The sequence below is a fragment of the Stylophora pistillata genome, chromosome 11 (genome assembly GCF_964205215.1).
Source record: "Stylophora pistillata chromosome 11, jaStyPist1.2, whole genome shotgun sequence".
NCBI lineage: Eukaryota > Metazoa > Cnidaria > Anthozoa > Scleractinia > Pocilloporidae > Stylophora > Stylophora pistillata.
The window spans coordinates 7646186-7672500 of record NC_142529.1 but is presented as its reverse complement, the minus strand read 5'-3'; the positions used below and the strand labels follow the sequence as shown (position 1 = coordinate 7672500).

General features: G+C 41.0%; 1 protein-coding gene across 1 annotated transcript; it reads right to left on the bottom strand.

The window, feature by feature from the left end:
* Nucleotides 1-1632: 1632 nt before the first annotated feature.
* Nucleotides 1633-25974, bottom strand: LOC111334138 (uncharacterized). The gene is made up of 21 exons (XM_022939827.2): nt 25766-25974; nt 19348-21243; nt 18643-18764; nt 18159-18232; nt 17930-18078; nt 16961-17086; nt 15224-15547; nt 14696-14808; nt 14054-14112; nt 12953-13113; nt 12428-12715; nt 11995-12164; nt 11487-11748; nt 10380-10490; nt 10125-10303; nt 7496-7618; nt 6875-6945; nt 6555-6595; nt 5943-6039; nt 5475-5574; nt 1633-3881 (listed from the first exon to the last, which is right to left on the bottom strand). The coding sequence occupies exons 1-21, from the start codon at nt 25830-25832 to the stop codon at nt 3828-3830; spliced, it is 4587 nt and encodes a 1528-aa protein (XP_022795562.2). The 5' UTR covers nt 25833-25974; the 3' UTR covers nt 1633-3827.
* Between the last annotated feature and the right edge of the window lie 341 nt (nt 25975-26315).

Below are 26315 nucleotides of genomic sequence, written 5' to 3'. Positions count from 1 at the left end.
GTTTGCTAAGCACTCAAGAAGCTAGAGTCGCTCTCGGCTATCGCCTCGAGCGACTCTTACGCTTTTTCGTGCTTAGCAACCTCCCGCGTGCACCATAACTCAATAGTGTACGCTGTGGTGTTTACCATTTGTTAATTCATTAACCCGAAGAAAGTCTTGTCCGAAGAAAACAAATCGAACCATACTTATATAAATAATTATAAGTTTTATTATTTGTTTTCTCAATTTGGTCAGAGAATGATCTAGTTAATTCTACTAAATAATACATACTCTTAATTTGATTTGAAATCTTATTTTCTTTGATCTCAAGTAATCGACCTAATTGATAATTCCTCGAAGCGGAGGAATAATATTTATGAATCACGATGTACTCGTCTTCTCTAAGCGCTATGAACGCTTGAAAATGGTTCTGTAAAAGTTTAACATCTGATAATAAGAGGCATAAGTTACAGCGGTATCCCTTTTTATCTTTTTTTTTTTTTTTTTTGCTGGATATTTAAGTCAGATGTCGGCGCGCTTCTCGTTGATAAATACCGCCCTTTATTGCCTTCCACGGTCAAGCGATGCATGCAAAAATCCATTTACAAAAAGAAGTTAAAGTTCATCCCCGTTAAGCTTATTAAATTAACCACAACATCAAAAGCTCAAAAACTAAAAATCCAATTCCGAAAAACAAACAACAAAAATATGCAAAGGTATCTACGTTATTTGGCGGCAAATAATGTCAAATCACGCGCGCAGTGCGTGAATATAAAAACAAATACCATGGGGAAGAGTAAGAGAAAACTGTGATTTCAGATATTGAAAGGTAAGAAATTTTCATCGCGACACGTGGGTCTGGCTCGAGTCTGGCAAACTTCGGGACTTCCCATCAACCCTTGCCCTCCCGATCCACTTGGGAGGTTTTCACCACAATATTACATTCAACATACCAACATGGCCGTGTCTAAAAAAGATAAGAAAAACCAAGTTTGAGGATTTCATTGACTGAAAAATGGTATAACCTCGGTCTGTGTACTTTCTTCCACCTCAAATGGCATTTAAGCTTTTACGTCTTAACATCAGTATGCATAATATTCTCCATACTGAAAAATGGTATAACCTCGGTCTGTGTATATTCTTCCACCCCAAATGGCATTTAAGCCTTTACGTCTTAACATCAGTAGGCATGATATTCTCCATACTGATCTCTATACATTTTCTAAGCATTGTCTAACAATCAAGAGCTTCTTTCAGTTGGTGAACATTTCCTACATTCTCGTGACTTTAAATGTTTGATTCATGGGTGCTATTTTCTACCTCGTTGAGAGACCCTGGGAACGAGGTTGTGCTATTGTAAGGAGAAATTCGATTCTGGTCAAAGGGTTACGACGTAAGATCGACGCGAAACTTGGTAACATTTGCGCTAAATGAAAGATTAAACAAGAATATAAATACTCGGAATGTGACAATTTTTAAATATCAAAATAATGAAAATAGAAAACTAGTCGAGCTTTAACTTGGCTTAAAATGGTTTTGCAAACAGACCACTTGTTTCTCTGGGGAGGGAGGAGAGGGTGAGGAGATTGCGCTTCGACTGAATTCACTTATGCAGAATTGAAAAAAAAAAACATCAATAAAAAAAGTCAACTGTACGCCAAAAAATTGTCTCTAAGGACAATTAATTTTTTTTTACAATTATTCGAAATAAAGCTATGCCCTATAGCTTAATACATATGTTTATCATATAAATTTACTCATTTCCGAGAAACAATTTTCATAATCGTAGTATATAACTACTGAATTACCAAAACTGAACTATTTAAGTCACAGGTACGTTTTCCTGTTATCCTTTACACCCTAACATCAGTATGCATATTCTCCAAACTGTTCTCTCTACATTTGCTATTGAACTGAGAAAGAGATATCTCTTATCAATCAAGAGTTTCCTTGATTGGTGATCATTTCTTTTCTCATGACTTCAAAGTGTGATTCAGTAGCGAGAATATAAAGAGAAATTAGATGCTGATCACTCCAAGGGGCCTTCAAAGGGCCAACTATTCCTTTCGTTACATCAGTCGAAGCAGTAAATAAAATGAACCTGTGTGCATTGTTCTGTTATTGTAGAAAAATACATATGACTCGATATCAAACTGATTTCAATATAGATCACGTACCCTACGCAAATTTGTCTCCTTTCTTTAACTCATTACTTTCATTTGAAATTTCCCTGATTAATAATAAGTAATGAGGCACTAGATAAGGAATGGGACGCAACAGAAATTTTTACTTTAGTAACGAAAATAGTAAGAAATTGAATTTTTTTTAAAAAAAACTACTTCTGTCTTTGATTGATCTAGAAAACTTGCAAAGTTAAAACTGGTCATGACTTCGCCACTTCTGTTATTTTTATTGCGGTTGAAGCCGTTTACTCGCATCACCTTCTTAGCCAATCAGGTGCATTAATTTTCCCGCGGTTGAAGCCGTTCACATGCTTTCTCTTTGACCTCTCATTGGTTCCATCTGATGATTCCTTAGCTTTGATAATGTGACAAGTAAACTAACGCATTTGCGAAGGTAGCTGAGTTAGATCATAAGCGCACATTAAAGTTCGACTGCTTCATGCATAGCAAGAACAAACTTAAAATTACTTAGGATGAGGTTTATGCAGTAAATGGTTTGAACCCGGGGGTAACATGTGAAGGTGTAGTCTGATCGTCCGGGTGAGTGTAGTCCTGAGAAGGACTGTTGTCGGTGGCAGTGACTGACGTTTCGACAACCTGTGCGGAAGTCATCATCAGAGTCAAGTGAGTGATTGTTGTCAGTAGAATGTTCTTATTCCAGTTCGTGTGAAATGATCGGTTGGTTTTGCCGTGATGTTATTGGCTGTAAGACTCAAGTGACGTAAATCGTTCGTGATTGGTCTGTTTCGGTCTGTCGGTAAAGCTAGGTTGTTCTTTTTCGGTCGTTTGTGATGTTTATGTCGTGAATGAGTCGTTTGTATGGGGCGGGTAGTTGTTGACATCTGTTTAGGGGAGTCTGTTCTAAGTTAGTAAACCAGCTTTCCAGAGTCAGTCGTTGAAAATAGTCAGTGCTGTAGGTTAGGCATTGCGCAGAGTCCCAGTCAATGTTGTGGTTGGTAAGTCGATGGTGTTCAGCAATGTGATTGCTGACATCACCTTTCCTCGTCGCCCGTCTGTGTTCAGTCAGTCTTGTTGTGAGGTTTCTGCCAGTCTCACCGATGTAGGAGGCTTGGCAGTCGGAACAATTGATCTTATAAATCGTTCCCTGTCTGTTCCTCGCTTCGTCTTTGTCTTTAACGTTGGTTAGTAACTGACGTAGTGTGGTGATGGGTCTGTGGGCGACGCGGATATTGAAGGGTAGTAAGATGCGCGAGATGTTTTCAGACATACCTTTTATGTACGGTATGGTTGCTGTAGTCGTAGGGGTTGCGGTGTCGTTTGTTTCGGTAGTGGTAGTGGGTCGGTGAGTGTTTCGTCGGATGAAGTCGTTGTTGTAGTTGTTCTTCGTAAAAACACGGTGAAGGTATTTGTTCTCGTCGGATAAGCTGTCTGTCGAGTCACATACTAGTTGTGCGCGTCGTGTTAGAGTTCTGATAGTTGTGGCTTTGTGTGATGTAGGGTTTCACCGACATCATTGCAACATGAACCAATATGTTTAAAAATAAATCAGCTTCTAGAGCCTGAGAATAAAATAACCATTCTATCAATGCCCTATAGATGATTTCAAGATAGAATTAGCCTACTGCTAAGTTAGGAACGAGAAAATTTCAAGCGTCGGAGACTCCAACTCTAGAGCAGACTTAATTAAGCCGACATGTTTTCTCCTCAAGTGTTAACGTAGCTTGAATCTTCTCTGTAGTCCTCTGGAGTCAAATATTCCTGAGAAGAAACACAGTTGTAACGAGAGAGATGAGTTTTGAAATTACAAAACTTTCTTTCGTTGTTTCAATGACAAGATTAAACTGATGGGTGGGAGGATTAAGATTTTACAGTAGGCGATCGGGAAACGAGGATTGGGCGATGCGTTGCAATTATAGCAAGACTTCTCGTTGATAATAATAATAATAATAATAATAATAATAATAATAATAATAATAAAAATAATAACTAATCTTCATTGGAGATACCAGGTTCACAAAAAGTGGTTTACACGAGGGTCCTCCTTAAAAAAGGTTAAAATCTAAAAGGATACTATCATTTCTAAATAGGAAAGATAAGATGGGAAACTAGCATGGATATCGAAAGTATATAAACTAGAATTAAAAGATACAAGATTTAAATGTGTAGGAAAATCATACATTCAGATATGAAAGAAAAATTTAAATAGTAAGGCTAACCTTTAAAACTTGACGCTTAAAACAAGTTAGGGAAGGGTCATTCCTATTTAACAAATGGTAAACACCACAGCGTACACTATTGAGTTATGGATGCACTTGGGAGGTTTGCTAAGCACTCAAGAAGCTAGAGTCGCTCTCGGCTATCGCCTCGAGCGACTCTTACGCTTCTTTCGTGCTTAGCAACCTCCCGCGTGCATCCATAACTCAATAGTGTACGCTGTGGTGTTTACCATTTGTTTTATAATATTACATTGATACATTGTAGCTAAAGAGTTCCCTTTTATTTAACAAATCTTACGCGACCAGAAAAAACAAGCGCGCGTGGAAAAATAGTCTTTGCATTTGCTCACGTCAGCAGCGTACACCCATGGGCAAATGGGGGGGACGCTAAATTGACCAATCAGAGCGCGCGCTTTACTTTGGTTATGTTATAAATATCATTACTACGCTGGTTCCATACATCTGATCAAGTAAACGTTAATAGTTGACCTGTGCCCCCATCTCCTACTGACTACTGACTTGCGGATATTGTTCCTAGACCTAGGATTATTGTCGATGATGCCTTCGTTACAACGACGAGATTTAAACTTTGTCATTAAGAAGAAGAAGCCTTGCATAGTGTTGTTGCCGGACGACAATTGAACTCGGCTGGTTCGATTTTTAAACAACTTTATTCCCAACAACATCGCTCACGTTACTACCGACTCAATTTGTCTCTTCTCGCGCATGAGCACGCGGCCCATAGCAACGAACTGACCTGTCATTACAATATAGCAACGCAACACTCTTGAAATAAAGGTACAGGAAGCAGGAGGGACACACAGAGTGACTCTAGCTGCTGTCCGCTTAACTCTTACACGCTAACTTAGGTAAGCATCTTCTCCAGACTGCTTACCATACACTTCCTAGGGTGCTGACAAAGAGAATTTGTTTAACAATCAAGTAATAATTAATAATTAATAATAGTAATAATAATAATAATAAATAATAATTAATAATAATAAATAATAATTAATAATTAATAATAATTAGTAATAATTAATAATTAAGTTGGTGATCATTCCTCCATTCTCATGACATTCGTTTGATTCGGAGGTGACACTGTTCGGAGAAATTAGATGCTAGTCAAACTTACTGATTCTTGTTTGAGTATTCGATGAAGTTCGTCACTCAGGTCCCCAAACCCTGGTCTCGCCTTAGGATTTGCATTCCAGCAACGAAGCATCATCGCATAACTGAAGATTAATAGACATTTCACTTGATAAGTATTCTGAAATGACTATGCACTCGGAGCTGGCGCGTGGTTGGTCAGCGGCAAGATAGTGAGTCACGTGTTTACTTCTTTTAGGCGAGGTCACAGGTTACTCCACCCCCTCCCTCCCCCCCTATCCAAGATTTCTTGGTATCTATTTAAAATCTTCGGGGTGGAGAGGGGTGCAACTATTTTCTTTCCCAACATAAACCAATGCTTCTGTAGCTGGGCTGCATAATAACTATGTCGTAATACATCTGACTGGTAGAGAAAAGCAGGGTCGAAAGGGTGGCACAAGGAGCTCTTTACACTCTAGCTCTTTTGAACGCCTCACGATTTCACTTTACTTACAGCCAATCAGTGCAGTAACGAGGCTTTTCCAAACGATGCCCTGCTTTAAGTTTGGGCAACAATTCGCCCGAAGCAATACCGGCATATGGAGCACAACCTATGAGCAAGATCAAAGAACGTATCATGTGAATTGAGGCAACAGTGATAGCAAATCCCATCATTAACTTTTGCATGGAACTAACTTTCTTATTATGGGTACACATTTTGCGAAGCGGTAGCTGACACGAGCAACGTCAGGGTTTGTAAACGGCTCATTATCTGCAATCTGTGTAAATCTTTACCACCCTAAGCCATCCATGTTCCTTCTTGATTTGTCTCTTTCTCTTTTGAGTTTTTCTATCAAACTGAGCTACTCTTTTGTAGTCATATCCATTCCGTCATAATCTTCACCATTCTTAGCAATTCTTGTTTCGTTTTGGTTACTTACTGCCTCTTTTGCATTTGCCTATCTAGTTGAACTGATATTTTTGGTCTCCATCGACTTAAAGGTAGCTGTGCACAAGGCAAAAAATGGCTTAGAATATCAAGTGTCATTGACGCTTCGCACTCAAAGCAAAGTAATGAAATCTGAATTCGGTTTAAGCAGCCGTGGCTAGAAAAGGGAAGTCTCACCTCCAGTTTCAATTTCCCATAGCAGGACACCAAACGACCAACTGTGAAAAACAGAAACAAAGAAAAATCGAAAGTTGTAAAATTAAACCAATGTTGCTTCTTTGATAAAGTTTGGCATGCACATTTCCCGTGCCTTTCGAAACAACTTTCTTGTCAAAGCTAGGGGATTCTACCCAAGCGTCTTAGTGGCATTTGGGGACGCGTCAAGTTGTTTTATTATGATAAATTATAACTTTTTCTAGTCAACGATAGCGGGGGTCATACAAATCCTAAGAACTTTACACCCCCTCCCCCCCTCCTTAACAGCGTTTGAGACTTACACGTCACTTTGACTTGTGTAAAGTCCTTGCTCCAGAGATTCAATAGCCATCCACTTAGCCGGAAGTTTGCCCTGCGAACAGGAAAAAAATTAAAACCGATTGTTAGTGTTAATGAGAATTGCATTCATTCTATCGTACCACTTGTGTGACCAGTCAATGAGGGTTACGATTTTTATGTATCTGAGACTGTTGAATTACTCATTTCATTGTGCTTTGTGAACATCACCGTTCACTTCATTGTACTTTGATGACTTACATACTCTCAAGCACACATCCAGGGAAACTTTACTACTGTGCGTAAGTTATATTTTAAGGTGTTTTTATTAGATTTGCATTTTTGTGATCAGCATCGCAGAGTCAGAAAGTACACAGCCATTTTCCACGGAGTTTTGAACTTAATCCAAATTTGCATGAATATTACTTCATTAAGCTCTGTGCTCGATTTAGGAAACTCCAGTCACTGACTCAAACAACCAGATTCAAAACTGGCGATTTAATCACTCGCGTTTTAGGTATTGATTTCGTTTGAGTTCCCATTGGCTCCTTCTGAAATTTCCTTTTGTCTGATTGGCTGAAGCTAGTATTTTGATTTTCAAAGAGCGCTCGTGATGATTTTCTTACCCCGGTTGTTTTCGCATACACATTGTCCGTGTAGATGTCACGTGACAGACCAAAATCTGACACTTTGGCCACCATTCCCTCTCCAAGAAGAATATTTCTCGCCGCCAAGTCTCTGTGCGCACACTAGAATACAAAACTCATCACTTAAGTTCCAACGCAAGTATGTTTAAAGCGACTGAAACAAAACCCACCTTGTTAGAGGTGAGTCCAAGTTCTCACTTCTATCCTTTCCCTTTTCGTTCGCGGTTTTGCTTCGATTCATCTACTCCCGTTTTTCCCTTTCCTTACCCCTCTCCCACCTCTGTCTTTCTACTTCCTGACCCCTTTCCTACCCCTGGCTTTTTCCTTCCTTGCCCCTCCCCTCCCCTTACTTTTCTCCGTTCTCGCCCCTTCTCTACCCCTGACTTTTTCCTTCCTTGCCCCTCCCCTTTCCTTACTTTTCTCCTTTCTTGCCCCTTCTCTACCCCTGACTTTTTCCTTCCTTGTCCCTCCCCTTTCCTTACTTTTCTCCTTTCTTGCCCCTTCTCTACCCCTGACTTTTTCCTTCCTTGCCCCTCCCCTTTCCTTACTTTTCTCCTTTCATACCCCTTCTCTACCCCTGACTTTTTCCTTCCTTGCCCCTCCCCTTTCCTTACTTTTCTCCTTTCTTGCCCCTTCTCTACCCCTGACTTTTTCCTTCCTTGCCCCTCCCCTTTCCTTACTTTTCTCCTTTCTTGCCCCTTCTCTACCCCTGACTTTTTCCTTCCTTGCCCCTCCCCTTTCCTTACTTTTCTCCTTTCTTGCCCCTTCTCTACCTGACTTTTTCCTTCCTTGCCCCTCCCCTTTCCTTACTTTTCTCCTTTCTTGCCCCTTCTCTACCCCTGACTTTTTCCTTCCTTGTCCCTCCCCTACCCTTACTTTTCTCCGTTCTACCCTTCTCTACCCCTGACTTTTTCCTTCCTTGCACCTCCCCTACCCCTACTTTTCTCCGTTCTAATCCCTTCTCTACCCCTGACTTTTTCCTTCCCTGCCCCTCCCCTACCCCTACTTTTCTCCGTTCTAATCCCTTCTCTACCCCTGACTTTTTCCTTCCCTGCCCCTCCCCTACCCCTACTTTTCTCCGTTCTAACCCCTTCTCTACCCTGACTTTTTCCTTCCTTACCCCTCCCCTACCCAACCTTTCTAACCCCTTCTCTACCCCTGACTTTTTCCTTCCTTGCCCCTCCCCTTTCCTTACTTTTCTCCTTTCTTGCCCCTTCTCTACCCCTGACTTTTTCCTTCCTTGCCCCTCCCCTTTCCTTACTTTTCTCCTTTCTTGCCCCTTCTCTACCTGACTTTTTCCTTCCTTGCCCCTCCCCTTTCCTTACTTTTCTCCTTTCTTGCCCCTTCTCTACCTCTGACTTTTTCCTTCCTTGTCCCTCCCCTACCCTTACTTTTCTCCGTTCTACCCTTCTCTACCCCTGACTTTTTCCTTCCTTGCACCTCCCCTACCCCTACTTTTCTCCGTTCTAATCCCTTCTCTACCCCTGACTTTTTCCTTCCCTGCCCCTCCCCTACCCCTACTTTTCTCCGTTCTAATCCCTTCTCTACCCCTGACTTTTTCCTTCCCTGCCCCTCCCCTACCCCTACTTTTCTCCGTTCTAACCCCTTCTCTACCCTGACTTTTTCCTTCCTTACCCCTCCCCTACCCAACCTTTCTAACCCCTTCTCTACCCCTGACTTTTTCCTTCCTTGCCCCTCCCCTACCCCTACTTTTCTCCGTTCTAATCCCTTCTCTACCCCTGACTTTTTCCTTCCTTACCCCTCCCCTACCCAACCTTTCTAACCCCTTCTCTACCCCTGACTTTTTCCTTCCTTGCCCCTCCCCTACCCCTACTTTTCTCCGTTCTAACCCCTTCTCTACCCCTGACTTTTCCTTCCTTACCCCTCCCCTACCCCAACCTTTCTAACCCCTTCTCTACCCCTGACTTTTTCCTTCCTTGCTCCTCACCTACCCCTACTTTTTTCCGTTCTAACCCCTTCTCTACCCCTGACTTTTTCCTTCCTTACCCCTCCCCTACCCCAACCTTTCTAACCCCTTCTCTACCCCTGACTTTTTCCTTCCTTGCCCCTCACCTACCCCTACTTTTTTCCGTTCTAACCCCTTCTCTACACCTGACTTTTTCCTTCCTTACCCCTCCCCTACCCCAACCTTTCTCCTTCCTAACCCCTTTCCTACCCTTGGCTTTTTCCTTCCTTACCCCTCCACTACCCCAACCTTTCTCCTTCCAAACCCCTTCCCTACCCCTGCCTTCCCCCACCTTACCCTCCCCTACCCCTACCGACCTTTTCCCTCGTTTACCTCTCCTCTAACCTTCTCTTAAATCGACAAGAATCCTTCCCAACCTTCCGTTTGACAATTTGGCACTCACTCTTAATGACTTAATTTTTCTAACTTCATAAATGATGACGGACTTAAAATCGCTTTAACCTCACTCATTAATCCTAATTGGGGCAATCTTCAGTAATATCTCTTAACATTTCCCAAAATGCCTTTGATTCCAGACTAAGATCACTATACAAACTCTTTACATTTCTTGTTATGTGTGATCACATTTCCAAGTGGGAGAGTTTTCTTTTCTATCACTGTAGTTGCCTGATGTTTACATACCTTCATAGCGGCAAGATGTTTCATCCCACTGCTTACGTCAGACGCTATCCTCAGTCTCTCCGCGGAGCTTATCTCTAAGCTATACTCGTTCATGTCCTCGTAATTTTCCTTTCGGTGATCCCGAAGATGACGTAATAGATTCCCGTGTTCGGCAAATTCTACGACGATCAACAAAGGTCCTAAAAGGCAAATGATCGGCCCTTCAGTCTTTACACTGCCACAAGTAGAAAGTACGTGCAAGTGTAGTTTACCTACCTGAGGCTGAGCATGCGCCGATAAGGTTGACCAGATTGGGGTGTTCACCAACTGATGTCATAATTTCCAGTTCATTCAACAAATCTTTGAGGTCACTTTCCGTGGCAGTACCTGTCATATAGGGGTAGAAGAGAAATGATAACGCTCTGAATCAGTTAGGATATGGGTAGCAGCACGGCAATTCGCCTCGAGTAAAACGGAAAATTGGTTGCGGAAACTTTGTTTCTGCCAAGAAATGTCTCCGCAAGACAAATCACACAAGTTCAAACTACTTTGAATTCAAGTAAAAAAGATTGTAGTTTTGGATATTTGGGGCAGAAATTTGTTTTAAAAACAGTACATAAGAAGCACTTCTTTCCACAGACTCGTCGCCTACTGTGCCTCGGTCAGAAAAAATTATCATACAACGTAACTGTTTCCATTCGAAAAGCATAAAAAAGAGCTAAAAAAAACTATTGCCTTAAGTTTGCTCCTTGTAAAAGAATAGAGAAGTTACGAAAGAACACAACAATGGAACTTCAACCCATCTGTTTTCAGCCGTTTTAATTCAATATCTTGATGAAAATTCTCCTCACTGTCTGCCACAAATTTCTTTTAAAGTTTGTTTTGAGATTTTGGTCTTGGATCAGACGATAATACCCGTGTTAATATTTTTTGCTACTCTCATCACTCGCCTGCTTGATACTGTACTGATACTGTAAGAAGAAATTCTTCCTTGGTCACTTTAGAGAGTGAAGGGTTAATGCAAAGTGTTCGCCTTAACTGTGATCTAGATACGTTGGGCTATTTCTCTATGACTTTGAGTTTTTAAGAAAAGGGTCGACTATAAGGGTTCATTTTTTAAGTTGGCCGTTTTACCTCGCTATTATCTCATATCTGATTTATCACTTCAAGCGTCGGAGGAGCGTAACTAAAACAGGGGTAACCATCACTTCGCTTAAGAAGAAAAAAATTTTCAAAGTATTTCAGAAAATGTAACCATATCACGATTTACTTTCCTCAACTCCTTTTCTGTTGGGAATTGAATTGGTTTGATATGAGATCTATGACGACGTGGAGAACACTTCGATTGGGCTGTAAACTACAATAAAAATAGAATTGACATACGTTTTAACTTTTTAACAGCACAAGTAATTACATTCCCGTCATCTTCAGTCAACTCTCCCCTGACGACCATTCCAAATTCGCCTTCTCCAAGAACTTTGCCAAGAGTGATACGATCACGTGGTATTTCACGCCACGCAAACGAGGCTTCGATATCGATTGGTGCGGCTGCGTTGTTGGGTGCTTGACCAGGGACGAGAGCATAGCGATCTCTACCAAAAGTGGAAGTCGTGAATCGTCCATTTTCAGCTTCCGAATGATTTTGCTAAGATAAAATGATTATACAGAGAACAAATTGAATAAATCTAAAATAAACAACAGGGAGGTAACTGTACTCCATTATAGAACCCGGATGAACATGAATGGGAGACATGCCAAGCATAAAATTAAAAAAAAAAAATGACGTTAAATTTTCACTATGTACAAACTGTAAGAATGTCACTTTTAATCCCACGGAAGGGCTTTGGGGTGTCAGTGTATATGACCCATTTAGACACAGTGATTAACTGACCGTATCTGGTGATACAGGATTCATTGGTACTTGTTCGCCATCGTTTAAAAATCCCGTCCCTTGTCCTTTCTTTTTCAATCTTCTGTAGATAGATACTGCCACAATTAACAGTATTATAGTCAGCACCAACGGGATCACAATGGCTAATGCTAATTTCGCGACATTTTTTCCTGTAAGTGGAAAATAAAACAAAAGAAATTGTATCTTATTTTATAACAAGAATTCTTCAAAATAAAATAAAATGTACCTGGGACGTAAATGAAGAGGTATTTGTTAACAAGAATTCCTCAAAATAAAAGAAAATGTACCTAGGATGTAAATGAAGAGGTATTTGTTGACGTATTCGCAAATGATGTGAATGGAAGATTTCATTAGATCTGTCGCTTATGTAACAGGTAGAAGTACAACTCACAAAACAGGCAGCAGTACCGACCTTTTTCAGTTTTTAGTTCTCCATTAACACTGGGTTCACCCATTCCATATTCGTTTTCCGACTTCAACCTCACAAAGTAAGCAGTGTCGGGATCGAGGTTGGTTATCCTGTGATTTTCGCCCGGAGTAGATGTAAAATGGATCCATTTTTCTGTTCTAAATTTTCTGATTTGTAACGAGTATCCACTAATGGAGTACATCTGATAAAGTTCTGGATGCGACCAGGTTATGACGGCTTCAGTTTGTTCCACATTACTCGCTTGGACGTCTTTAGGTGGCGGAGGACGTTCTGCAAGGTAAAAAAAGGGGAAACGAAAAATGGAAAAAAGTAAATGAAAGTTAGTGTTGGGAACTTCCGTTCGCGAATTGATTGATAACAAACAGCGGAAAGATATCACAATCTCTTGACAGCAGGTAAAAGAAAAGGAAAAAGGAAAAGAGGAAGAAACTAAGGCAAAGCGGCAAGGGAGGATGAAAAAGGATGGAAACGGGAAGAAAGGGACGAAAGAGGGAAATAGGAACAAACCTCGTAGCTCGACCTTTTTCTTTACTTTAAAGCTGCCAATCTGACCACTTTGCACACCGGCAATCAGGGTTTTACCAACTTTGTTTGCAATAACCGTTGACTTTTTTTCCTCAGGTTTCACAGTCACAACAACACGGAATTCTACTTTTACGCTTCCATTCCTATAACGAAATAATGTGTAAAGTAAAAACCAATGCCGTTAACGAGGTGTTAATCGAGAAGTTGTCTTCCAGATAAGCTTGGACGTCTCATATTCTACGGCGCGGGTATGGTATAATATCCTGACTAGTTTTGAGGGAGATATTTTATCGGTAACTAGGAAGATAATCTTGGGAATCTTGCTGTTGAAATGCATCAAAAGCAGCGCTTACTTTAAAATGTTGGAGCGACTTGCCTGATACACAAGATCGGAAAAAAAACGAAATTGTTCAGCTTTTCAATTCTTAAACGAACATCTGAATTTTGTTCTAAGCTACATAGGGCGAGAATTCCTTTCACTGTTTCAAACTACCATTTATTCAGTTCACTTTTACAATGAACCCTTTACGCCCTTACATCAGTATGCATATTCTCCATACTGTTCTCTATACATTCCCTGAGGTGCAGACAAGGAGAATTTGTTTAACAATCAAGAGTTTCTTGAGATCGCGATCATTTCCTTTGCTCTCATGACATTCAAGTTTACATCAGGGGTGATATTGATGGGAGAAACGAGATGTTTTTCAATCTTTGGGGTTTAAGGATTAAAAAGAGGAATTTGTTCCGGTTTCCATAGCGAGAAAGCCCTTAGAGTATTGCTACCGCTCACGGATGCTACACTAATTCACCAGCTCCCGTCAGCATTTAGTCAAGTTTCAACGACACTATGCTGGCAACCTCGTTCCCAGGGTCTTTCATCTTCCCGCCCCCTGGAGCGGGAAGATGAGAAACCCTGGGAACGAGGTTGACTACGCTGGTAGTTATGTATACTACTGGGGTGGAGAGAGGCACAGGTCTGTGAGAGTCACGTGTAAAGTGTCTTGTTAAAGGACACTACACAAAGGTGACGCCAGCTGTGAGTTCAGAAAACTTTACTCGTTAGTTCTTTGCTTTTTCACTTACACAAATCCAAGAATGATGACTTCTTCGAATCCTTCGATATCCTGGAACAGGGTAGTTAACTGTGCAGGGCAAAAGAAAAAACAAACATTATTCGGATTTATTTTCGTGCAGAAAAAAAAAGAAAACCGCTGGCATATTATTTGCTCTCCTTGTTATTTAAATCACTCTCGTATACACGATCCAAGTGCCTTACAATACCACAAGTATCTCGTTTCTATAGCAAGAAAAAAGTGGCAGTATTTCTACTCCCCCTGTATGAGGGGCAGTTTCACCACCACTTAGCCCCCCCCCGTATGATTTCTTTAAGCCTCCCTTCCTGCTGATGCCCATATATTTATCGGAGAGGACATAACCTCTGTGACAGTAAAGTGTATCGCTTAAGAACACAACTCAGACGCTCCGTCAGGGATCGAACCACGACCTCCTGCTCCAGTTTCCAGCGCACCTCTAGTCCAGTCCACCACCCACTACGCCTCCCCTTCTTCCACACTCCCATTTTTCAATTCTCTTTTTTTCATTTACAAATAGTCTTCTACGAGTTACTTCGGAGAGTCTTGTGTCGTATCCTATTTATTTCACACTGGTCTTGTGGAGAGAAGTTACATACTGATCACGTCTAAGAAGACAAGTCTTCAACCTTACCTCCTGCTTCACTTGCTGCTCTAATGTCTGGTATCTCGTTGAGGATTTGTTTTCTAAGTCTTGGTCAAATATTTCATCCTCAATGGTAATAGCGGCATCGACTCCCACAAGGTCTAAAGATAGAAATGAGAAATTATCGGTTTTTTTCATAGGTTATCTGGAAATGGATGCTATACTATTAACAAGTTTGCGCTTGAATTAGTGTAATCTTTGTTTCAAACACCATTACTCTGTCGGAGCGCTTTTCGATTGGGTGCCGTAGAACCAAAACCAAAGAAATCGCAATAACCAATCAAAAGAAAGAAAAAAAAATTTTGAAAGCCAATGAGAACTCGAAGAAAGCGCAGGAAAACGCGGGCGACCAAGAAGTGATTGGTTCCAGTTTTGCGTCTGATTCGCTGAGAGAGTGACGCGAGTTCCTGGACCAATCACAGAGTGAAGTAAAGCAATACCAAAGCAGTCGCGGCCTGAAAATTGAAAATTGCTTTATAATTATGACTGAAACTTTCTCTAAGATATATTACTTACCATCTCTCACTGTAACGTTGACACTTTTTTCATCCGTTCCCACGACATTCTTAGCGATGCATTTGTAAATACCGTCATCGTTATCACGGGTGTTGTAGATCAATAACGAACCATCTTGTAGCATCTTTTTTCCTCGCACAAATTTACTTCCATCGTCAAGGGTCGTTGTCTCCAAAGTTTCATTTGCTGCGGTCACAACTTGTTCGTCTGGTGTGACCCAAGTGATCGTTGGTTCTGGAAGACCTTCAGCGTGACAAGCAAGTGTCACGTTTTCTTCGGTGCCAATTTCGATCGCTGGATCAACGTAGTTGATTGAAGGTGGTGCTAACAATAGAAAAGGTGGATAAGGGTCAATATTTGAATAATTACGCACCTACCCCTCCCCTAACCAAACAACAGTTTAACCGATAACAAGTTAGGGGCAAAAGCTTCTTGTTAGGGGAAGGGTAGGTGGCCATTTTGATGTTTCGTAGGCACGTACGATACCAACGTTTATCAAGACCAACAGGACCATTCGCTTTTTTCGAGAAGAATATCTTGCTAGTGAGAGGCTAGTTGATCGTGTCGTCTGATCTTCCTTGGAGAGTAATCCTGGGAGAGACTGTCGTAATTGACATTTCGACAACCTGTGCGGAAGTGACATTTTAACAACCTGGGCGGAAGTGACATTTCAACAACCTGGGCGGAAGTGACATTTTAACAACCTGTGCGGAAGTGACATTTTAACAACCTGGGCGGAAGTGACATTTCAACAACCTGGGCGGAAGTGACATTTTAACAACCTGTGCGGAAGTGACATTTTAACAACCTGGGCGGAAGTGACATTTCAACAACCTAGGCGGAAGTGACATTTTAACAACCTGTGCGGAAGTGACATTTTAACAACCTGGGCCGAAGTGACATTTCAACAACCTGGGCGGAAGTGACATTTTAACAACCTGTGCGGAAGTGACATTTTAACAACCTGGGCGGAAGTGACATTTCAACAACCTGGGCGGAAGTGACATTTCGACAACCTGGGCGGAAGTGACATTTTAACAACATACATACATACATACATACATACATACATACATACATACATACATACCTACATACATACATACATACTTTATTGTAACTCCCTAAAAAGGGTTTTTCAGTCACAAGGCTACTAAATATCTAAAATAACTAAATAAATTACCAAATAACTAATATAATAAATAACATTAAAAATAAGTGAAATACAATGGATCATATACTAATTAAAAATTCATAGATTGGTCAGAGAAAAGTTGGTTAACAATTTGATTCCTAAAAAGTTTGATCGATTCTGAAGATTTAACATTGTCTCTTAGATAATTCAAGAGCTTTGCTCTGCGGTAGGCGAAGGACCGTTGACCAGTGGTTAGGCGGCACCTGGAAACGTTCAGTTGATCGCGTTGTCTAGTGTTTCTAGTGTGAATTTGTGAACGCGTAGTAAATTTCTTGATTAGGTAGTCGGGCAACACAACCTGGGCGGAAATGACGTTTCAACAACCTGGGTGAAAGTGACATTTCAACAACCTGGGCGAAAGTGACATTTCAACAACCTGGGCGGAAGTGACATTTCAACAACCTGGGCGGAAGTGACATTTTAACAACCAGGGCGGAAGTGACATTTCAACAACCTGGGCGAAAGTTATCAACAGAATGTTATAAGACTGGCTCGTGAAAAGTGATTGGTCAGCTGTATGACTTGGGTTAAGAAAAGCTTACCTTGACAAAGGACACCGTTCCCAACGAATCCTTTCAGGCAAGAACAATTATATGAACCAAGAGTGTTGGTACATTTAGCGTATTCGTGACATTCGTTGAGATTGGAAGCTTGGCACTCGTCAAAGTCTGTTTTACGAAAAAATTTGAAAATCGAGTCAAAGTCGTCACGCTAAAATAAACGATAACGAAATTTTCAGACTGATTGCCCCTAGAGGCGGTTCCCTTTACACCCTCACGTAAGTTTCCATATTTTTCTCTATACTGTTCTCTATACATTTCTTGAGGTGCTGACAAGGAGAATTTGTTTAACAATCATGAGCTTCTTTAGTTGGTGATCATTTTCTTTACTCTCATAACCTTAATGTGTGATTCAGGGGTGATTCTGTAAGGAGAAATTAGATGTTAGTCTCTTTTAAGGGTTTAAGGTTTGAGAGTCTTAAAAAAGCCAATCAAAGCAAATTCTAATTCTGTAGAAAGCCAATCAGGGGTCAGATTACAAAAAATGTATCGACGAAATTTCCTACAATAGAAATTTTGACAGTTTTCACTGAAAAAAAAATCCAATATAATTGAATAAGGGAAAAGTCATTTTCCATCGGCTTGGTAGCCTCCGTACATCCAGTTATATTACCTGTAGGAGAGTTTTGAATAAACGGCGGCTGAACTCAGGCTATCGGCTTGGGGGCAGGAAGATTTTTGGGGAATCACATGATTTTCGGGATCAGTCGTTGCTAACAGAGTATAAGGGGGGGACCATAGAAAACTGACTGCCAATGAGGGGGGAGGGATCATTAGAACGCAAAAAGAGTTTTAGGGGTCAGGTTAATTTTATTGTGACACAACTCAATCTTCCAAACCTGGCCATAAATAATGACCGTTCCGTAAAATGAGAGGAATGATGAAAACAGGGAAGAAAATAAAAAACAAGATGGCGCTCAAAAAGAAAAGGAAAATTGCAAAAATTTATACCTGTTGACTCCAGTGAAGTGGGGTCCACGTGGTACTTTCCCAGCATGCCACTTCTCAGAGTTTCGTTCATGAAGTCGACCAACTGGCGCTGACTAATTTGAGCCTGTGCATCGATTTTAATGAGCAGTCTTGGAATAACGCTACCATTGCTGGATACACAGAAAATGATGGTAAGTAAATGAAAAACGGTAGTATGCCAAAGTGACTGTACGAAATCCCAAGAACTTACTTGAAATCAAGAACGGTAGCAGCTACAAACAATTTTCCAAGTATTGATTTCGACTGAATGAATGTTGTTTCCAGCTAAAATAGGGACGGAAGTGCAAACAATTAAGTTAATGAATGCGAGCGTAAGAACCGCATGCCGGGGTCCATCCCTCTTCCCCCACAATTTTCAGATCAATTTTAATACCAAAGCAACTGCATACCTACTCCTCCCTCTCCCCAAACCCAACATTAACCTTAACTTGTTATAAGAATGTTGTTGGTTTAGGGGAGGGGTGGGTGTGTAGTTGCCTTGCTACTGACATTGACTCAAATTTTCTTCCAATATTTTCTGGCGTTGCAAATTTCGTAGTATCGTCAAGTTTGATCGGATAATGAAAATCGAGAATTCCACCGACGACATCTTGGTTCAAAGACGTTCTCGCGCATTTAGTTCCCTCACAAGAGGGAGTATTTCTTAAACTGAGATCAACGGATCAGCAAATTACCTCAATTTCCAAACCTCTTGATAGGGATTTGAAGGAAGTAGATTCCATGTCTCGAAGTTCGGCCGAAAACATTTCATTCGTTATTTTGAATGACACAACATAGTTAGTTGTTCTTCTAAATTCTACAAAAAAGTAAAGAGAGCATAAAACAGATAAGTGGCAGAGACCAATCAGAGCAATCGTAAGAAGTGCGGAAAAAGGGACGTGCCTGAGTGGCTATTGGTTTTAGTTACGTATCTGATTGGTTGAAAATGAATGGTGCGAGTTTTCTGGACCAATCAGAAGTGTCTGGCAAAATCTGAATGCCATCCCGCATCACTTGCTGACGACACTCAGTTAAAAAATTGCTCTAGCCGAGTTTCGCTTAAAGTAAGGAACCAGTTGGAGGGCGGTGAAGGGGAGGGGGGGTGAGTAGGTGAGTTTGGAGGATTTTGGGGGATTACCTAGTTTTCAGGTGGGACAGAAGGCGATAAGCCGTTTCTAACAGAATTTTAAGTGGGTAATATAGAAAATTGACTGCCAACAGGGGGGGGGTCATTGAAACACTACAGGGACTTATTGGGGAGGGACAGGTAAATTTCGTCGTAGCACAACCAGAATCCTCCGGCTCCTCTCCCCCCCCCCCACACACACACACACACACCCCTCCCCCCTTTTCCAAGGCGAGAAATATCAATAGATAGTGATGAATTTGGATTCACTAACCTTTTGGCAAAAGGATGATAACTTGTTTCCTTGTTTGACTCCCTTTACATTTGTCTTTTACAGTCCAAATTCGTTCCAGTCTCCCCTCCCTGTTTGAATTTGAGCAGTCACCTTTGTTTCTGTCAAGGTAGGTTATCGTCACATTCCTCGGACACTCGTTTGTAACACTAGAGACTGAAACCTGTCCGACAAACTTCGGATCTAAATATTTCTTCTCCCTACAAGTGAAGACGATATCTTTCGGAAAGATTATCGTCGGATCTTGTGGGGTATGTGTCGTTATACGCTGGATGCCCGTGACAATATTACCACAAGAATCTGTTAACTTCCACTTTCGGTCGGTTATGCGCCCACACGCATCATTTCTCACAATGATATCCATATCCATGATTTTGGTTCCCCCACGAATTCTACATACGCCGTGAGCTGAGCCCGTTGCATTCTCAAGGTTGGACACACTCGATGATCTATGGCATAATGTTGTGACGTAATCTTTGGGTGTGGTTATTGTAGGCACTGGCGTGACTAAATCTTCGTCGACTCTACCATCTTGATCATCGTCAACGTCATTCTTTAATTCTTCATCCGTGACACCATCACAATCATTGTCAATGTTGTCCCCACCCACAGTGTTTGTTTGTATACAAGAATTGTTCACTGCCTGCCGCTGCATTTTCATACCAGCTGGCATAGCAAACAATCTTCCATTGCGATTCGTTCCATAAAAAACCGCAGAAAAAGTTGTCAGCGAGTTCACGTGGTACACATGGTAGGTACCATTACTGGTCAATTGAATCGAAGCTCTTGAGAACCCCCCAGAGCCAGGAATCGCAATCCAGTTCTTGATAACACTGTCTGCATCCTTAACACGAAGACCGCTTCGTAAACTAGTGTCAATAATGATATTTACAGAGCAATTGAAAGTATTTCCCCGTCCATCTTGAGAAACATGAACTGTGTAGTCGTTAGTGAACCATTGTGCTGGAGGTACCACATTCATCGAAGGGCTATTTCCTGTTTTGGAGTATTGCATCACAAGGCTCGGTTGAGAAGTACTGATCACCAAGGACTTGTCCCATGATGCATCGATCTTATATTTCTCTCCTTCGTTTAATGACCCTTTGTTTTGAGAATCAACAAAAACTGCGGTATTTTGATTCGCGGCTACTATGTGAAATTCATCTCCCCATGGCGTGGGGTTGGTAACAAAAACTTTTCCCCAGAGGGATACCGGGGGAATTTGCTCCACCAGGTGATTGCATGGTAGCTGACTTTCAGGCACCATGGTGCAGTCATTCCCAGTGAATACTGCAATTGGCTTCGTCGACCTAATAATGGTGCCGGTGAGATCTTGGTCAGCCAGAACTTGAAACACGTCTAAATAATTTAGATTTTCGCTTAAGACGGCACCGTTTCCATACCATTTATCCTCATACTGAACTCTACCTTTTGTTCGTAATGTGATCGTTACGTTCGTGTCATCCGTCGTCGCTACGACCTGAATTATAGCATTGATTACAGGGTGATACGTCGCTGCTATGTAAAACATACCAAGAGCATCCACAGGTAACCCAAGAAACCCTTCCACATCTGGGGTCGCATCCACCAATCCCTGTACAGATATGGGCTTAGCAGCCGTAATTCGGATTCCCTTTTTTCTCTCTAATCCTGAGTTGCCATTCGTACGTATATCTCCCGACAGTTTAACTATTGTCGACCCTCCAGCTGACAAAGGGTACGACTTCTCTGGAAATTCCGTGAGAGAAGGCACATGGACTCGTACCAGGCCATCCTCAAAGCTGGATATGTACAGTACATTGTTTCCAGAAAAGAGGCGAATCGGATGTTGAGGCATAAAACTCAAGACGAATTCTTTACCTCTGTGACTAACTGAGACTGAAAGAGAACAGCGACAAAGAAAGGATTAATTTTCCCCTTTAGCTGTCACACATATCCTTGTAAATCAGCTTCGAGAATTAGGTGTTGGATCAAGAAAACAACTTCTGCCTGCTGATGAGTTTGAGTATTCTCATTACCTTTTTGCTGAATAATGAATGGACACATATTAATCACTTCTGGGAGTTAAAGGGTTAAAGGCCAGGCCGGCCATGGTAACTCGGAGATTGTTTTTTTCCTTGTAGGAATAGTGTTCTAATGACAAATTTTTGCAGCAAAACAATTAAGAGGAGTTAAGTTTGCTCTCCAACAACAAAACCTTTCATTTCAGACCCAATTTTGATTGCTACTGCCTCTTAAGTTAACCCTTAGAAATCTAAGATAAGTATGTGTATTCTCCATAGTGTTCCCCCTACGTTTCCAGTGAATCTGACAAGGAGAAGTTGTCTAATAATTTGGAGGTTCATCTGTCAGCGATCGTTTCAGGTTTGATTCAGTGGTGCTACAATAACAGGAAATAAGATCCTGGCCAGCGGTCGTTTCAGGTTTGATTCAGTGGTGATACATCCTCGGAGACCCAGGGGCTGTGAGTCGATTTCAAGTTGAGGGCAGAAGAGCCCCTGGGGACATTGTCTTACAAGACTAGTTCCAAACGGTCGCAGTCGTTCTGGCATCTGATTGGTGCCAGAAAATCTTTGTGCTTTTCTGCCCAATCAGAGTGAAGTGTCCTTTCGTGTGTTTTAACACGCACATATACAACAAGCTTTGTTGCTCGCCATGTTTGTTTGGGCCGTGCGACGAAGCTTTGCCCGACGTGAAAAGTTTCGCTCTCAGCACACAACGTAAGAGAAATCGATCAGATTGTCCGCGAAATCTTACCGGAAATTATACGGAATACTTTCGTAGGTATAACAAGAGAACGTGTTTAAAAGTTTGCGAGGTTTGTATAACACATAATGGTTGCAGGCATTGATATGTCGCTTTAAACGTTAGATGAGATGTAAGCTTAAATCTTTTTAGATTTTTTGTACAATTTGTTGTGACTGAAACTTTTCCAATTCCGTGAAGTTATTTCGTAGCACGGGCCACGCAGGTATGTCAAGCAACTGGCGCTTACACTTGTGTAGCTTTCTGTGCGCGCCAAATTCTAATCGTTGCTTTGTAGTAAAGTCTTTACAATATGGCCAAAGTTGCAGGGCACGTTAAGTACGTGGACGACCTCCAGCAAGCACTTAAAGAAAGCTTAGCTGTGTTTCCGGTTAGCTAATTAAAATCTAAACAAAGACTAATCATCGAGAACATTGTGGAAAGGAGATATGTTTTCGGACAGTTACCGAAGGGTTTGGAGAAAGTTTAATCTTTCAACTGCTGCGTTGAGTGTTCAAATTCTTGAGCTCGAAAGGCCACGGATTCTCTTCTAGTCCCTTGGTCATTGTCATTTCACCTCTTTAGTCGACTGTTGAAGACCAAGTTAATACATTTGATCATTGGGAATCGATGCTGCTTTCATAGAGGAAAACAAAACCAAAGACCAAGAAATATTGCATGGAAAGGGCGGGCTTGCTTTATTGTAAATGTCAGCTAAGTACAGGGTTATCTACCCACATCTAATAAAGAAAAGTTTCCACGTATAGCTTTTCTCTTTTTTTAAGCGAAGATTAGATTAGATTTTGGCCGGGCGTGCACAAAAAGTTGCGTAAGCGCCAGTTGCTCGACATACCTGCGTGGCCAGTGCGACGAAATAGCTTCACGGGATCGGAAAAGTTTCAGTTACAGCAAATTATACAAAAAATCTTGAAAGATTTAGGCTTACATCTCATCTAACGTTTAAAGCGACATATCAATGCTTGCAACCATTATGTTTTATACGAACCTCGCAAACTTTTAAACTTGTGATACCTGCGAAAGTATTCGGTATAATTTCCGGTAAGATTTCGTGGACAATCTGATCGATTTCTCTTACATTGTATGCTGAGACTGAAACTTTTCACGTCGGGCAAATCTTCGTCGCACGGCCCAAAACAAACATAGCGAGCCACAGAGCTTGTTGTTTATGTGCGTGTTAAAACACACGAAAGGACACTTCACTCTGATTGGGCAGAAAAACACAAAGATTTTCTGGCACCAATCAGATGCCAGAACGACTGCGACCGTTTGGAACTAGTCTTGTAAGACAATGTCCCCAGGGGCTCTTCTGCCCTTAACTTGAAATCGACTCACAGCCCCTGGGTCTCCGAGGATGGTGGTGATACAGTAACTGGAAATAAGGTGCTGGCCAGCGGTCACTCTTGGATCAAAGAGTTGATTTCCTTTTGAGTTATGAGCTCTTTATCTTATTGTGTTCCAGTTACTTACAGACCTGTTCCTCGGTACTGAAAGAGGTTAACCCTTTGAAATAATTACACCTTAAAAACAGTATGATTATTTTTCATACTGTTATTTGCGCATTTCGTAAGGTACGGGCATGGAGTATTTGTTTTACAGTCAAGAACTTCGTTAGTTGGTGATCATTTTCTTTATTTTCGTGACGTTGAAGTGTGATTAATTCAAAGGGTGTTGTTGTAAGGAAAAATTAGATGCTAGTCATGTTTCTAGGTTAAAGGGTTAAGTAGTGGTGCTGAAAACGACCCTAAAATAATTATTAAAAAGCATGTTTCGTATTATCGTTAGATTATCTTCTTAATATCTCGACAATACGTTAACTTTACCAGTTTTTCTCAGCCAAAACCCTTTGATTTTCGTCGTTTCCAGCGATCGTTCAGCATTTACAACGATGGATCACGTGATGTGAGAGCTGAAAGCGGCACAGTTATAGTAGCTTCGTTTTCGGTTTCTCACGTTGAGAAAAAATAGAAAGATAAAAGAGAGAGAGAAGCTGTAAACAGCCAGTAATACCCGAGACTTTGATCCGTTTGTTTTTTTCTTCTCTCTCTCTCTCTCTCTCTATCCGTTGATCTTGGCAAAGATTCTCGAGGGTTAGACTTGTCTGAAACCTCTTAAAGTACAGATATTGACCGCGTCAAATTTCAGCCTGCGACGATTACTTTCCGGTAAACAATAGTCCCAAGGGCTTTCAGCAAAGACCTTTGCCTACAGCTCATTATATTTTATTTTTGCATCGAGAAATGAAAAGCGTTCATTGATCCCTGTGGGTTTTAGTCTGCCGGTTTGAAAGATGAGCTTTCGTTCAAGAGTTTTACGGCTTTCCATGCTACCTAAGTGTAAGGAAAGACCGCATATGTTGCTTAGAATGATTAGGTAAATTAAAGTGTCTAGCGACTGGCTTCGATGTGTCCTTGTCATTCTTTTCCACGTCGCGAAGGTGTTCTCGGAATCGGTCACCTAGTCATCTGCTTGTTTCGCCGATGTATATCTTTTTGCAATATTAGCCCACTGTATTTTTAAATCAGAAAGTGTAGTTCATTATTGCGTCAAAGATACTAAGTCACACAATCTCATGAATTAAAACACAAATGATTGTATTTCTTGAAATTTCTGGTGGTAAATTAGCATCGTTCTCAGACTTAGCAAAATCTGAGTTGATCGGTCACGCTAGCTGAAAAGAAAGGTAAAGGCTGGCGATTTTATACGAACACTATTTTTAGTTTGACAAAAACTAGTTGCTTCTCGGTATTTCACGTCTTCATTGTTTGGGTGATCGATGAGTTCGCCAGACCGTGGTGGACTTGTGACAACGATAACAAAACCACTACAATCCTAATTACGCATTGCATAGTTTAAGGACCTGATCGATTTTTTTGTGCCAAAATTCTGAGCAAATTGTTTATATAAGTAGAGAAGAGGTTATCGTGAGTAAGAAAACTGAAATCAAATGTATCAATAACAGTTTTATGAGTACGTACTCTATTGTTGATATGGTATGGTACCATCACAAACAACTTTGCACGTTAGAGATAATAAATAAATGTAACATGTAGTAAGTGAAGGAATGCGCATACACTTTTCAACATGTTTCAGAACTCAGAAAAAACAGATATATTTCAACAAAAGTTGGCCTTAATCAAACCGTTTCATGATGTATTTTAAACTAATGTTTATTTCAATATAATTTCAAGATGAACTCGCTCTGAAACGAGCACAACGCGCTCAATTGTTCATATTTGAAAACTTTCGGTCATTCACTTCTTTTTTCTTTCTGATCATTTCAGTAGGAGCTTCCATTTGTAATTCTAAGTTTCAAGAATGCTTAAGTGTTCCATCTCATCTAAAACAACAACAGCAATAGCGAAAACCTCCCGAAGAGCTTCAAAGGAACATTGAATGTTTGACAGCTTCACAAATTTATGCGTATTTGGCACGATTCACTCAATGAACAGTAGCTGAACTAATAAAGTCAGTTTGCGATTCTTTCACGATTACACAGAAAATCTTAATGAAACTGAAGTTAGCAGACAACGGTAGCTGAGTTTATGATTGCTTGTTAATGGATCGTTCTATTTCGGTATACGTTTTGGGTGCCAACAGTTCATGTTAGACATTATGCGATGTCGCAAGAACTTACCTTGGAAGCTTCTTCGAGCGGCGAGCAACAAGAAAAATCCGACTGTATAAATCTTTGCTGCCATCATTTCGTTCGATCTTGCACAAGGAAGTGGACGAAACCTTAGAAAAGTATAAAAAAATCTTAATGATTGCGTCCGCTAAAGATACGGGATGGTTGTCGATGGAGAGGTGTTTCTCTAGACCGGATATGACGACTCAATCTCCCACCATAGTCACCGGAAGTAGATCTTCATTTTCAGGAGGCAGTCAGCTCAAGCGACGGAAATGTAAAACAAAGATCTTGATTGAATGCTGATGAGGAAGAGTTCCAAGAAAACCAAGAAGTCATAAGTATAAATAGGTAAAGGTACTAGTTGTTTATTGACTAGGCTGTCACGCAACCTTGACTCAAACTTATAGCATATCGTGCCATAACCCACATATCCAAACAGGACAAAACAAGACAAGTGCCATTGATAATCTAATCAAATTTGATGCAAATGCAATCGACATTGCCTCCAACGCTCGCAGACAAAAAGGGTTGTTTTACCTTGTCACGCAAGGAAATT

Excerpts from the sequence above, each read along its gene's own strand:
- LOC111334138 (XM_022939827.2), bottom strand. The coding sequence starts at position 25,832 with ATGATGGCAGCAAAGATTTATACAGTCGGATTTTTCTTGTTGCTCGCC. Across the intron at positions 14,113-14,695 it reads AGCAGCAAGTGAAGCAGGAG|TTAACTACCCTGTTCCAGGA; the intron begins GTAAGGTTGAAG and ends TGCCCTGCACAG. Across the intron at positions 10,491-11,486 it reads TGCTGTTAAAAAGTTAAAAC|GTACTGCCACGGAAAGTGAC; the intron begins GTATGTCAATTC and ends CCTATATGACAG.